Source organism: Anomaloglossus baeobatrachus, chromosome 6 (genome assembly GCF_048569485.1).
Source record: "Anomaloglossus baeobatrachus isolate aAnoBae1 chromosome 6, aAnoBae1.hap1, whole genome shotgun sequence".
Taxonomy (NCBI): Eukaryota; Metazoa; Chordata; class Amphibia; order Anura; family Aromobatidae; genus Anomaloglossus; species Anomaloglossus baeobatrachus.
In genome coordinates, this window is record NC_134358.1 from 411,042,425 (window position 1) to 411,055,654 (window position 13,230).

The window sequence follows — 13,230 nt, forward strand, 5'->3', positions numbered from 1 at the left end:
GTGTCAAAAGCAGCTGAGAGATCTAAGAGAAACAATAGGGAAAAGTGACCATTTGATTTTGCTGTTAATAGATAATTGGAGACTTTGGTAAGGGCCGTTAGGTGGAGTGTAAAGAGTGGAAACCAGATTGAAAGGGATCAAGAAATGAGTTTTCAGAGAGATAGCGGATTAGCCGAGAGTGGACTAAGCGTTCCAGGAGTTTAGAGATAAAGGGAAGATTAGAGACTGGTCTGTAGTTAGCAGGTCGAGGGAAGATTTTTTAAGTAGAGAAGTTATGATGGCATGTTTAAATGATGAAGGAAAGGTACCTGATGAAAGAGAGAGGTTAATTATTTTGGTTAGATAGGTAGTGACAGCTGGGAGAGAGAGAAGGAAATGTGAGGGAATAGGGTCACTGGTGCAGGTTGTAGGGCAAGAAGCGAGGAACCAGGTCACTTATTCTTCTGCGACATGTTTTAATATTGAAAGTAAGCTGGAGGTTCGGGAGGGAGTGGATCCAGGCTCTGAGGGAATTTTTCAAAAATGTCCTGACAGATGTGGTTGATCTTTTTGCAGACTGTTTTAAATGGGTTGAAAAATGAGTAACCGTACAAACACTCCATTAATGGCAGATCTAAGGAGGCCATTTCTCATTCAGCCAAGCAGTTATCAGATATCCTGTTGATAAGGGATAAGTAATAATAATAATAATAATTTTATTCATTTATATAGCGCTATTAATTCCACAGCGCTTTACATACATTTGCAACACTGTCCCCATTGGGGCTCACAATCTAGAGTCCCTATCTGTATGTCTTTGGAGTGTGGGAGGAAACCGGAGTACCCGGAGGAAACCCACGCAAACACGGGGAGAACATACAAACTCCTTGCAGATGGTGTCCTTGGTGGGATTTGAACCCAGGACCCCAGCGCTGCAAGGCTGCAGTGCTAACCACTGAGCCACCGTGCCGCCCATATAAGTGATGATTTATCATTCCTGGAACACCCCTTGAAGCCTCTAAACAAGGTAGCACACATATCCTGACCCTTTATTGTATCAGGCCCTCAAGTAAGAGCAGATTCAATTTGGTCACTTATACCGTATTTTTTGGATTATAAGATGCACTTTTCTTCCCAAAAATTTGGGAGGAAAATGAGGGGTGCATCTCATAATGCTAATATAGCTTACCGGGAGGTGGAGAATGGGCGCTCTGCTAACTGCGGGATGCTGTGCTAGCTACGGTGGGGGCTGTGCTGGCTGCCGGGGGCTGTGTTGACTGCGAGGAGTTGTGCTGGCTGCGGTGGGGACTGTGGTGGCTGCAGGGCGCTGTGCTGGCTACAGTGGGGGCTGTGCTGACTGCCGTGGGGCCTGTGTGGAGCAGGGCGGTTTGGCGGGTGAAAGGCTCTCTAAGCGGTGTGGACTTCAAATAATGGCCCAGAATGGCGCGTATGCAAATGGAGCTCTCAAGATATGATATGTGCACGTGTCACCTCCAGCCCATGATCTCTCAGACGCAGACTTAAGGAAAATGGCGCCCGGAGGTGGCGCATGCGCAGATGAGATCTCGGCTTGTCATTGAGCCAAGAGCTCAATATGCGCACGCGCTGACTCTGGGCGCCATTACTTTGAAGCCTGCACCGCCGACACAGCATCTGTGACACCCGCCACACCACCCTGCTCCACACAGCCAGTACGGTGCCTGCATCCAGCACAGCCCCCCCACAGCGCCCGCAGCATCGCACTACTCCAACACTGCCCCTGCCTCCTGTGACCCCGCTCCACCACCGCTGCCGCCCCATTCGGTAAGACACCATTGGAGTATAAGACAGACCCTCTTTTTTTTTACCTCTAAATTTGGGGTGCGTCTTATAATCCAATGCATCTCATAAAACTAAAAAAACGGTACCTGAAGATCATTCTATATTGGGCCTATAAATTACCAGCATTAAAATGGTTATTCACATGAATGATATAGATGGCGGTTACCTGCTCTGATAGAAAGCACTAAGAGTAATTAGAGTAATTATAAAGAATGGCCATGTACTTCTTGGTGGGACTGTATTAGATTTTTCCTACTTTTGCTACAAAGAACAATAAGTCTTATCCTAATATGTTGCCCCTGCAGAAATACGTAGTGTAAGTCACCCACCCAGTGTACTATTTTTAAGGATAGGTTTTCACAATGGTATTTTTGGTCCAAGTGCCATCCAAAAAGGGCAACACCACTGTTATTCTGTGGGGCAGTGCAGATGAGTGATATTTTTCACTGACCGAAACTGCATGTGAAAAAAAACACAAAATGCTTAGTTTCTTCCATATGCCGGATGAGACTCACTCATTCAAGTCTATGGGTGTGCAGAAAAAAAAAACAATCCCATAAGGAACATCTATGAAGCATCCATTTTTTAAGGATACATTGCAAATCTTTAACATCGGAAACTGTATATGGTCCTGTAAATTATTAATAATATAAAAAAAGGATCACATTATGATGACAAGTAAGAAAATAATTGTAACAGTTTTCTACTTCTACAAAATTTCTATACAAGAGAGGGCAAAATGGAATGTGGGTTTTAGCTGACAAGATGCAATAAATAGGGCTCCGTGACTAATGGATCGCTCTGTAAGTAGAAATATATGTGATGCCGTCATGGCATTTTGCAGGGTCTGGTTTGAGTTCCATTTTACCATTGACCCTTTACAAGATGAAGATCCCTTGTGCTATTGAGATCAACTAGCAAATTTTCAGAGCTGCTTAGAAAACTGCCCAGAAAGCAATGATGTAAACACGTTAGAAATATTTGAAGTATCCAATACATTCCCCTTTTACATGAATCTATGCAGTACTTACGATAGTGTGGATCAATGTATCCATTTCGAGGGTCCATTGCAAATACGGTCCCCCGATAAGGAATGGAGGGTTCAGGCAGATGTGTAATAGATCCATGAATCTCTTTCTTTATTAAAGAGGTCCTCTCCTCGCTGGATGTAGAAGGCTCCTCACTGATTTTGCCAAGGCTTTGTCCGCCTTGTGGCTGCATGGCAATTGCGTTCCTTCGTTCCCTATGAAATGTCTGTCCAGGGCTTTCATCCTCTGTAAAACAAAGTATGAATCATTTAATTAAACAGTGTAAAAATATTCCACTCATGTATTTATGATGACTCATACACTACAATGTAAAATGTTCTGCGCCACCTATACTATAAGGATGACGTAACACTTGCATTAGACTCGCACAAAGATCGCATCGTATCGGCTGGACCAGCCAGTGGCTCTCCTGACAGGAACAGGTCAGCTTCATGTATTTTTATGAGGTTGACAGGCCCCTGTCAGGAGAGCCACCATCCAGTCCAGGTGACACGATTCTCACACGAGTCACACAAAAGTGTGACTCCACCCTTAGGCCGGGGTCACAGAAGCGTATGAATTGGAAGAGTGCAAGCTGATAAAAAATCCGATTGCATTTGGCCCAATGTTATTAAATGATGCAAATCTTAGCTGTAAACGAGCTGAGAAAAAAATGCCCGCATGCTGTGTATGGGAGCATAACTCGGATCACATACACCGATACAAGTCTATGGTTGAGTGTGAAACATCGGAGTGCACTTGGATGACATTCAAATGCAGTGTGATAGACTCCAAGAAAGGCAGTGGAGAAGATAGAGAAACTGATCTTTCCATCTTCTCACCGATGCTCGCATGCGAGAGAATCGGAGCACAGTGGATGACCCTTGGCTCATGTTCGCAGCAGGATTTGCACTGAGTTCCCTTAGCATACTGCAACGGATGCTCTACGCTCATATGACCCCAACCTTATAGGGATCACAAAACTTGGAACACAAATAATGACTATAACTAGGTATATTATTCCTCTGTATATTTTCAGGATAAAAAAAGAAAACCTGGATGGATTTGCTGTGGGTACCCTACCAAACACCAATGCCATCGTATTATGTATGTTATTTCCCTACTCTCTATATTGCCATGGATCAATATTATATTTGAAACTGCACTAAAGTATAAAAAAAAAACTTACGCAAAAGGCTCAAAAAAGATGTACACTCAAAAGTGCATCAAGGAAGCAATCTGCAAGTGATGGATACTTATATCTTAATTGCCAGGTGCACCAATCTCGCTCTGAAAAACTTCACACTTGTGATGTTACAATCGCTGACAACTGCAAATACGTGAACTGGCATTTTTTTAATTGCTGTAGTGTGAAAAACTAAAGTGGCCAACTACTGCTAACAACTGAATGAGCTGTTCTCTTTTGGATAGAAAAAGTGATTATCAATAACACGTTCCACGAAAAGTCAAACTGAAATGCTTCACTATAAAGGTACATCGGACATGTGGAGTATGGCTATGCCGGTATACCACATGATTACAACATCTGGCATGGCTCATGTGTGATCTCCATACTCGGATGAAAGAAAAAAAAGACTCCGCATCTGTGTAAACTTAAAATAATCCAAATAGATGAGAAGGGTATACACAAGCTGCACTAAACCTACTGTTCAAAGATTCCTTAAAGGCCTTGTCTCATCAACTGACATTTTTTTTAATGATGCCAAACTGGGATTTAACTGGGTCCAACTCCTGAAAACCCCATGCAAATAGTTTATAGAGCAGAGACAAATTTAAGGTGGACATACATTATTCCTGCAGCAGCAAAACTATAGTTTTCCATGCTAACCATCAAAATGAAAGCCCAACAAAGCAGTATATGGCCGCAATGTGTCTCACAGATACGGGCCTTTATCAGCTAGCATGGTTATTGCTCGGGGTGGGGGGTTCTGGTCACTCTGACACTGTCCAATCAGAGCTGATTGTTTAGTGACACGCCTCTTTGACAAAGTAGAATGGTCACACCCAGTTGTACATTTATTCATAATATTTTTTTTGGGGGGGAGGAGCAGAACAGAGCTATAATAAAGTATGCTCCAAAAGTCTTATTTCATGGGGGGATGCCAATACTTAAAAAAGAGACATGGTGAGAGGTCCTCTTTAAATTCTGCAATATAATCCGGTACGCAACAAATATGATGTAGATGTTGTATTCTCAGAAAATCATACAATGGGTCTGTACATTTTCAGCAGTGTATACTGGGTCAGCATTAGCCGGTATTGGTTCAGATTATTCCAGCTGTAAATAAACATGGGACGGACAAGCAGCAAACTACTACAATGCTGTCACAATACAATAGCCCTACTAACTTTCCTTTACGACAAAACAAAATAAACTGCAGAATACACCCCAGTCTGGAGCAACATTTGAAATATGGAGTACGGAGAGCACATATATAGCATCTGAAAGGATAAATCTGTACTTTGGTGCTCAGCGTTATGTAAATAGTTTATACCTCTGGCAGAAAAAGAACAGAGAATTCCCAAGAGATGTCACTGCAAACAGTAAGTATTAACAGCTGTGACATCAGAATGCGAGGGAAAGGATAAATCACACAAGACTTTTACACGTAGGTACTGACTTATTTCTCTTTTCAGTTCTATAAAGGACACTAGATGTATACATATCAGATCCAAGAGCAGTGAGGAAACACAGACAATCTTCACTACGTCTCAGCGCCGACTCTTGCAGTAAACCTCTTCCCACTTATTCTTTAGTAAGCAGACCTCAGTATTAGAACTAATAAAAAAAAGCTTTGCACCAGAAAACTTTCAAATGTGGCAATTTTTTGTACAGCTCGTGATTTCCCCAAAATTTTAATTTTTGGAGCTTTAGGCCATGTGCACACTAGAAATTGACTTTTTCTTAAGGAAAATCCGGACCCTCTGAAAGAATCCTGCACCTGTGGTAAAAAACGCACCAAAACCGCAACAAAATCCACATGCAGTTTTGCCGCGGTTTTGTGCGCACGGATTCGCCGCAGTTTTTCTGCAGGTTGGTCTCTGTGGATTTTTACCATTATCTATGGCAAAAACCGCAGGCACCTGCAGAAAAGAAGTGACATGCACATTAATTCCGCAGCGAAAATTCCGCAGGTAAATCCGCAGGTATAAAAAAACGCAGTGTGCGCACAGCATTTTTTTAAACCCAAAGGTTTTGCTGGGGAATGACGGCAGAAATGTTAAGACACATTTTCTGCAGCAAATCCGTGGTAAAATCTGCGGTAAATCCGCAGCATGCGCAGATAGCCTTACACCAATTTTTTAAAATGTCAGTGGATCTTATGTTGATGGGGAATGGCTGAATGCTGACTGACAAATTCATCATAATTTATGCCACAAAAGTCAGATATAGACAATACTCTGGTTGTCGGTTATTTCTGTGACTGGTGAAAGATGTGCCATATCTTACGCCAGTGTGCCTAGGATCCAGACTGACTTATAGTCTTAATTAATAGGCCCCATAGTTTCTATGTCATGTCATGCACATATATAATGCAGAACTACCAAAAGCTCTCTCTCCATACACAGGAATACTTGGCTGGGCACTTCTTTGTCCTCTAAGTAATAGCTACCGCCAGACTTCTCTGGCAGCGGCTTCTCTCCAGGAAGAGAAAAAAGGACTGGCCTCTGAAATTCATCATGTTGGATCCTTCTCTCTGTCAACATCGTCTAAGTCGGGAGGCCTCTATACACATTAAATATCTGTTGATGAACAATCATTGGGCTGACAGTTTTATCTCTTGACTTCCCCATACATGGGAATACTTGGCCGGGCACTCCTATGTCTTCTAAGTGACAGCTGCCACCAGACTCCTCTGGCAATGGCTTCTCTGTAGGAAGAAAAAAAGGACTGGCCGCTGAAATTCAACATTCCGGATCCTTCTCTCCGCCAACATCGTCTAAGTCGGGAGGCCTCTATACACATTAGATATCTGTAGCATGAAGGATCGTTCGGCTAACAGCTTTATCTCTTGACTTCCCCATACATGGGAATACTTGGCCGGGCACTCCTATGTCCTCTAGGTGACAGCTGCTGCCAGACTTCCCTGGCAAAGGCTTCGTTCTCTCCAAAGAACTGGCCGCTGAAATGGATTATGCTGGATCCTTCTCTCCGCCAGCATAGTCTAAGTCGGGAGGCCCCTATATACACATTAGATAGGCTGATCCTACCGATATCGGCAGATCCGTCCGACTTTAGTCTGTGCACTGGGGCTTTAATACTTAGTATTATTTAAGCTAGTTAACCTTCTTGATAGAGATAGTTAATGTACAGCATTGCTGTTCTGGGCAGGAAGTGTTGTTTCAGGGACACGAGCAGAAAAGCTCTAGGCCTTGTGTGAAAATGCTTTCCACATTTTCTAACATATAGTGGAGACGTTTTTATATGATGATTGTGGTAGTTCTGCTTTTTATATCCTACAGTCTTAACCTCTTTCAAGGCTGTTTTTGTTAAAAACCATGATTCAATAAACTGTGATTAATTCATGTTGAGAGCATTGATTGAAAGATGTAATTAAGTCCTGTTCTGTTTTATCATAACATCACAAATAACATCCCTTAATTGTAGCTGAAATCATGGAAATGAAATCCAGGTTTCTTCTGAAATTAACAGCTATACTTGGACTCATTTTAGCAATTATGTTGATGTATTTGGCTGCGCTAAACTTCTCTTAAATTAGACTTACAATGCTAGCACATGTTCTCAAATACTGAAATCATTTTATTATCCAAAATAATGCCCAGGATTAACTTGGTAATGTTTAAGAAGTTGTGTATATGATAAAAAATTAGATTCTGTGAGTGATGGTTCACGGTTAATGAGGATGAAGTATAGATAGATTTTTGGAGTCTCCAACTTTTTGATGGAGCGCTAAACTTTTTGACTCTGCACGACAATGCTCTAACATTTTTATAGCTGTTTTTATGAAATGTGATATCTCATGAATGCTCCAAAAACCTCCCTTTTATTTGTTATTATTGATTCTTCCAAAACCCATCGCCAAATGATGTCAAACATCAGTCTTGGATCTGGCCCACAATACAATGTGATCATGCATGTGTAAAATTTTAGAATCCCACTAAGGTTTTAAACAAATATATTATATCCTAGTGTGGCATTTACATTTACCAGATCATGAATAGTAAGATTATTGTCAAATACAACCCTAACAACTTACCTGGGTTCCTAAAATTGACAGGAACAGTTATTTCATGCTTAATTCGATAACTACACAGAGCTTGATTGAAAGGGATTGTCCACAACTTGGACAACCCCTTCTCATTCACCATGTTTGCACCTTTGTTAAAATAAAAAAGCTTATACTCACCTCCCGTGCCATTGCTGTTCCAGTGATGTCACCACTCTTTTTTCAGGACCACGTCCTCGCCTTTGCACGGATTGCACATCAAGAAGTCAGAACAGCGGCTGGCTGCTCACTTACTATTCATGTATGATTTGTCCAAAGACGGGCAGAGTGAAGCCAGCATCAACCCTGGATAACGAGTGCCGACATCACTGGAACTGCGTCGGAATTGAGGTGAGTGTAAGTGTTATATTTTAACAGAGGAAAACATGGTGAATGAGAAGGGGTTGTCAAATTAGTGGACAACTGCTTTAAGTTAGATTTACATCACATATTTTATTCAAATTTTATGTGCTAATATTCTGCATGTAAAATCCACAACATTTTACAATAACAGCAAACTGAATGAATTTTAACTAATGGTTCACATTTCGATTTGCTGGGGAAACTTCGGTCCTATTTATTTGAAACAGCACCATTTAGCTGAATAGAAAATAGGGATGAGCAAACTCGAACTGTAAAGTTTGGGGTTTGTATCAGACCCCTAGAGATAGGCACTCGGACCGGAATACTGACTTCTAACGGAAGTCTGTGATTGAGTTTGCAGTTCGGGTATTGAATAAAGTTTGTTGAAAGGCTGCAGCACAGCCAATCAACAAGCCTTTTGGCATGGGAAAAATGTCTGGATGCTGTTAGAAACCTATTAAATTAAATAAAATAAAAAAAATGGCGTGGGGTCCCCCCTATTTTTGATTAGCAGCCAAGGTAAAGCAAAGAACTGCAGGCTGCAGCCCTCAGCAGTCTGCTTTACCTTGGCTTGTTATCAAAAATAGAGGGGACCCCACACAGTTTTTTAAATAATTTCTTTCAAAATAAATTATTTTAAAAACACGGCTTGGGCTCCCAACTATTTTTGATAACCAGCCAAGGTAAAGTAGACAGCTGGGCACTGGTATTATAAGACTGGGAAGGCCCATGGTTATTAAGCCCTTGCCAGCCTAAAAATAGCAGCCCACTGCTGCCCCAGAAGTGGTGCATCACGTTAGATGTGCCAATTGACAGCTAACATCAACCCCCCAAAATATTACCACACCAGGGCAATCAGGAAGAACTGGGCAAAGCACCAGAATTGGTATATCTAATGGATGCGCCACTTCTAGGGCAACTGTGGGCTGGTATTTTTAGGTTGGGAAGGGCCAAATAATCATGGTGTTCCCAGTCTGATAATACCAGTGCCCAGCTGTCTACTTTACCTAGGCTGGTTTTCAAAAATTATTGGGACCCCACACCATTTTTTATTTGTTTATTTATAAATAACTAATTTTTAAAAACGGCATGGGATCGTCTCTATTTTTGATTACAAGCCAAGGTAAAGCAGACATCTGAGGGCCGCAGCTTGCAGTTGTCTGCAATACCTTGGCTGGTTATCAAAAATAGGATTGACCTTATCCCATTTTGTAAAATGATTTATTTATTTCCTGTGCACATTTATTTGAAGGGCAATTGTACTATTCTTACCCCCATTTTGCATTTCCCTAGTCCTTACTATAACCATTTTATAGCACAAAATTTGGGGATTAACTTCTATGGGTTGTGGGGTCTGGGGTCACATTCAGGTCAAGGCTGGGTACCAAACCAAACTTTTAACTAAAGTTTGTATGAATCCAAAGATCCACAGGTCCGCTCATCCCTAATAGAAACTAATTTTCATTCACTGAAATTTCTGCAACAACATCTGCAGCATGGGAATCCCCCCTTTTATCGTATTCACATGCTGAGTTGTTCCTGTGTGTAATGCGATTGGATATCGATATCTGTCACATTTTTAAATCCACGGTATGTTAATTCCTTGTGCAGAATCTGTGTAGCTTTCACTGTTTGAAATACAAATGTTGAAATATACACCACATCTGCAACAAAAAACAAAGTAAAACCCAAATGGAAGGGTATGTGCACATTAAGTATTTGCAGAATACATTTCTGCACCCATAACTTGTCTTTTGGCAGGAAAAAAAACGCTGCATAATATAAGCACATTTTTAAAGGTGTTTTTTTATGTGTTTTCTATTTGAATTGGTGAAAAACACTTCAAAAACGCTGAAAGAATTGACATGCTGCAGATTTAAAATTGATTCCAATCTGCAAAGAAAAAATAAGCATTAAGTGTATGAGATTTCAAAAATTACTCACTTTGCTGGTACAGCAAAATATTGTGGGGGGGGTTTGTGTCAAAAATATGTTGATGGTGGGGTGGGGTAGGAAACACAAAGTGTGAACAAGCCCTAACTCTGCTGCGGAAAACATGTAGATATGCTTTTGAAAAATCCACATCATATCTGCAACTGGTGAACACAGCCTTAGAGGGCACTATGATACAAGCTATAACTTAGCACAACTAGAAGGTGGGTAAAATAATTTATTCATAAATATATTTCCGAAATTGCTACATGACTTGCATAACGAGTAATTTGGGAAAGCTTCAGAATACATATCCACAGTGTGCCAGACAAAAGTCAAGAAGGAGAGGACTTCAGATAAGTGCTATCCTGCTCTGTGCCACGTATATCAGTGGTCACTCTTAAAGGGGTTATCTGGAGCTATTTTATTTTTTTTCTCAAGAACTGACAAGTAGGTAGTTACTAACTACTTGCCTGTTCTACTCAACGCTAGTTCCTAGCGGTAACGGACTGTTCCTGCTGGTGATTCTGCCTCTTCACACTAACAGAGCAGTTCTTCCACTTCTGGACAAAAAAAGATATGTTATCACAGCTCACCAAGACCTATATATATCACAAAATAGTGGACGATGCCAGGCACATCAGGCCGAATCCTGGGTAACAATGAAGATCAGGAGAAGTGGAGAAGTGGAAAAAGCCAGCAACCATCTTGGAAAAACTCTGAAGCTTTATTGTGAAAAATCCATAAAAAACATGCAGTGAATAAAAAGCTCAGCGTGTAGACGAGGGTCTACACGTTTCGGGCCTAAATATAGAACTTGTCATGATTAAGGGCCAGTACTATATTTAGACCCGAAACACGTAGACCCTTGTCTTCAAGCTGAGCTTTTTATTCACTGCATGTTTTTTATGGATTTTTCATAATAAAGCTTTAGAGTTTTTCCAAGATGCTTGATGGCTTTTTCCACTTCTCCTGATCTTCCACTTCTGGGTTGCTCTGTCGATGAGGCGTGATTAAAAAAAGTTGTTGCTATTTTTCAAGAAATTTATTTTTTAACATTTTTTTTATTTTTGTGTCAATGGAGCTGACAGTTTTAATAACAACATAGTAGTAGAAAAAGACATGGACGCACATTCAAAATTCATAAGTTGATCTAAAGCCGCTAGGCAAAATTTAAATAGCTGAACATGAGGTTCTTGGTTTAACATGCTGATCAGACTGTATGAAGCCACTGCCACGTCACGGTGAACCTCTGAGTTGGTCCCTAACTCTAATGCCTTAAAGGTGCGGCGCCGTGTGCCAACCACCATCATAGCGACAATGCACCAGCAGGGCAGGTGACCTGTTGCCTCACAGCACCCATGCTGCAAGGCTCAATTCCCATGACTCCAGGCCCCACTGACACAAAATCACCGCAAAAATGGCCACCACACAGCACAAACAGCTTGGAAAAGGAGCTGAATAACTCACCTTTCACCAGCTCCCAGTATGTAAACTGAGAGCAAAGAAAAGGCAGACACCTTTTGCAGTCTCCTGCTAATTAAAAACACCTGTGCCAAATGGGAGGAGACTGCAAAGAGGGGTTCTGCCATTTTTGCTCCCAGTTCACACACTGTGGAAAGTGAGTGTACAGCTCCTTTAACAGAGTGCTGGTGCTGTGTGGCGGCCATTGTTGTGGTGGTTTTGTGTCAGTGGGGCGGTGTGGCCTGGTGCCATGGGGAGGTGTCATGCAGCATAGGTGTTGTGAGGCACCAGGATATATACAATGCTTTGATTGTTTCTATTTTTTTCCTATGAAGGACCCAATCCCCTATACAAACTAATTATTCTTTTTGTTTATTGACAAGACTTTTATGGATACAGTGAAACAAAATATGTACTTTTTTTATTCCTTTATTTTTAATGGGGGAAAAGTGAGGTGCTTCAAATTTTTGTATAAAAAAATCTATTCTTAAAACATTTTTGAGATATATTTTACTTTTGATACCCTACACTATATACTTCAGCACCACAGTATTATAGCGTAAGTTATAGTCTTTAAAGCTCAGCCTGTGGCTAGACTTCAGAGGAGAACCAAAATTGCAACCTTGGGGTCCATCAGCAGGCCTTCAGCTCCATGGTAACCCATCAACACCCAACAATCACGTCATAGGGGGCTGATAGAAGCTCTTGTGACTGCTCATTTTAAATCCTGCTGTCAGAGAGTTCTAAACGATTAAACAGCAGAATCTGGAGTTCACTGTTCTTTGTTATTACAGTTACATGCCGGCTGTGTAACACAGCCAGCATCAGCCGTATATCAAACGAGGAAGCGAATGTAAGCCAGCTTCACCAATGTTGCAACTCGTGGTTGGAGCACAGGACTCGCTCTGACAGACACGAAGGATCCAAGGTATAAGTGGTTGAAATCCAGCTCTAAAAAATAGCTGGCCAATGGCTTTGGATTTTGGTCAAGAAAAATATCTTTGGTCCAAGCTAATATCTCATTAGGATACCGAAACGCGTAGCCATGGCCATTGCTGCACACAAGCCACAGCATGTTGGTTTTAAGATGAACCTGTTTTTCATTTTAAATCTGCAAATACATTTTTTGGGATATTAAGCTATTTTTTGTAGCTAAATTTCTACCACTTATACATTGGATCAGCCATATATGCAGTGGGTTTAGTTACAGAGCCTCTCCACACATGCAGACCTCACAGAATTTAAGAGACTTTATAGTCATGTCAAAGAAGCCTAGAGATTAAGAATATATTTATAACATATCAAGAACAATCTGTCCTATGTGATATTAATATTGTGCACTGAGGCAGATGTTCTTCCAGGCACATATGCTGCCAGACACGTGTGTTCATCAA

The 13,230-nt window shown here is 41.2% G+C and overlaps 1 protein-coding gene across 6 annotated transcripts in view; it reads right to left on the reverse strand.

Moving 5' to 3' along the window:
* GLI3 (GLI family zinc finger 3) overlaps nt 1-13,230 on the reverse strand; it is a 326,969-nt gene that overhangs the window by 219,351 nt on the left and 94,388 nt on the right. For all 6 annotated transcript variants that reach the window (XM_075315145.1, XM_075315144.1, XM_075315143.1 and 3 more), the window contains one exon: nt 2,832-3,074. In XM_075315145.1, coding sequence (XP_075171260.1) covers nt 2,832-3,074 — 243 coding nt within the window. The remainder of the gene's footprint in view (nt 1-2,831; nt 3,075-13,230) is intronic.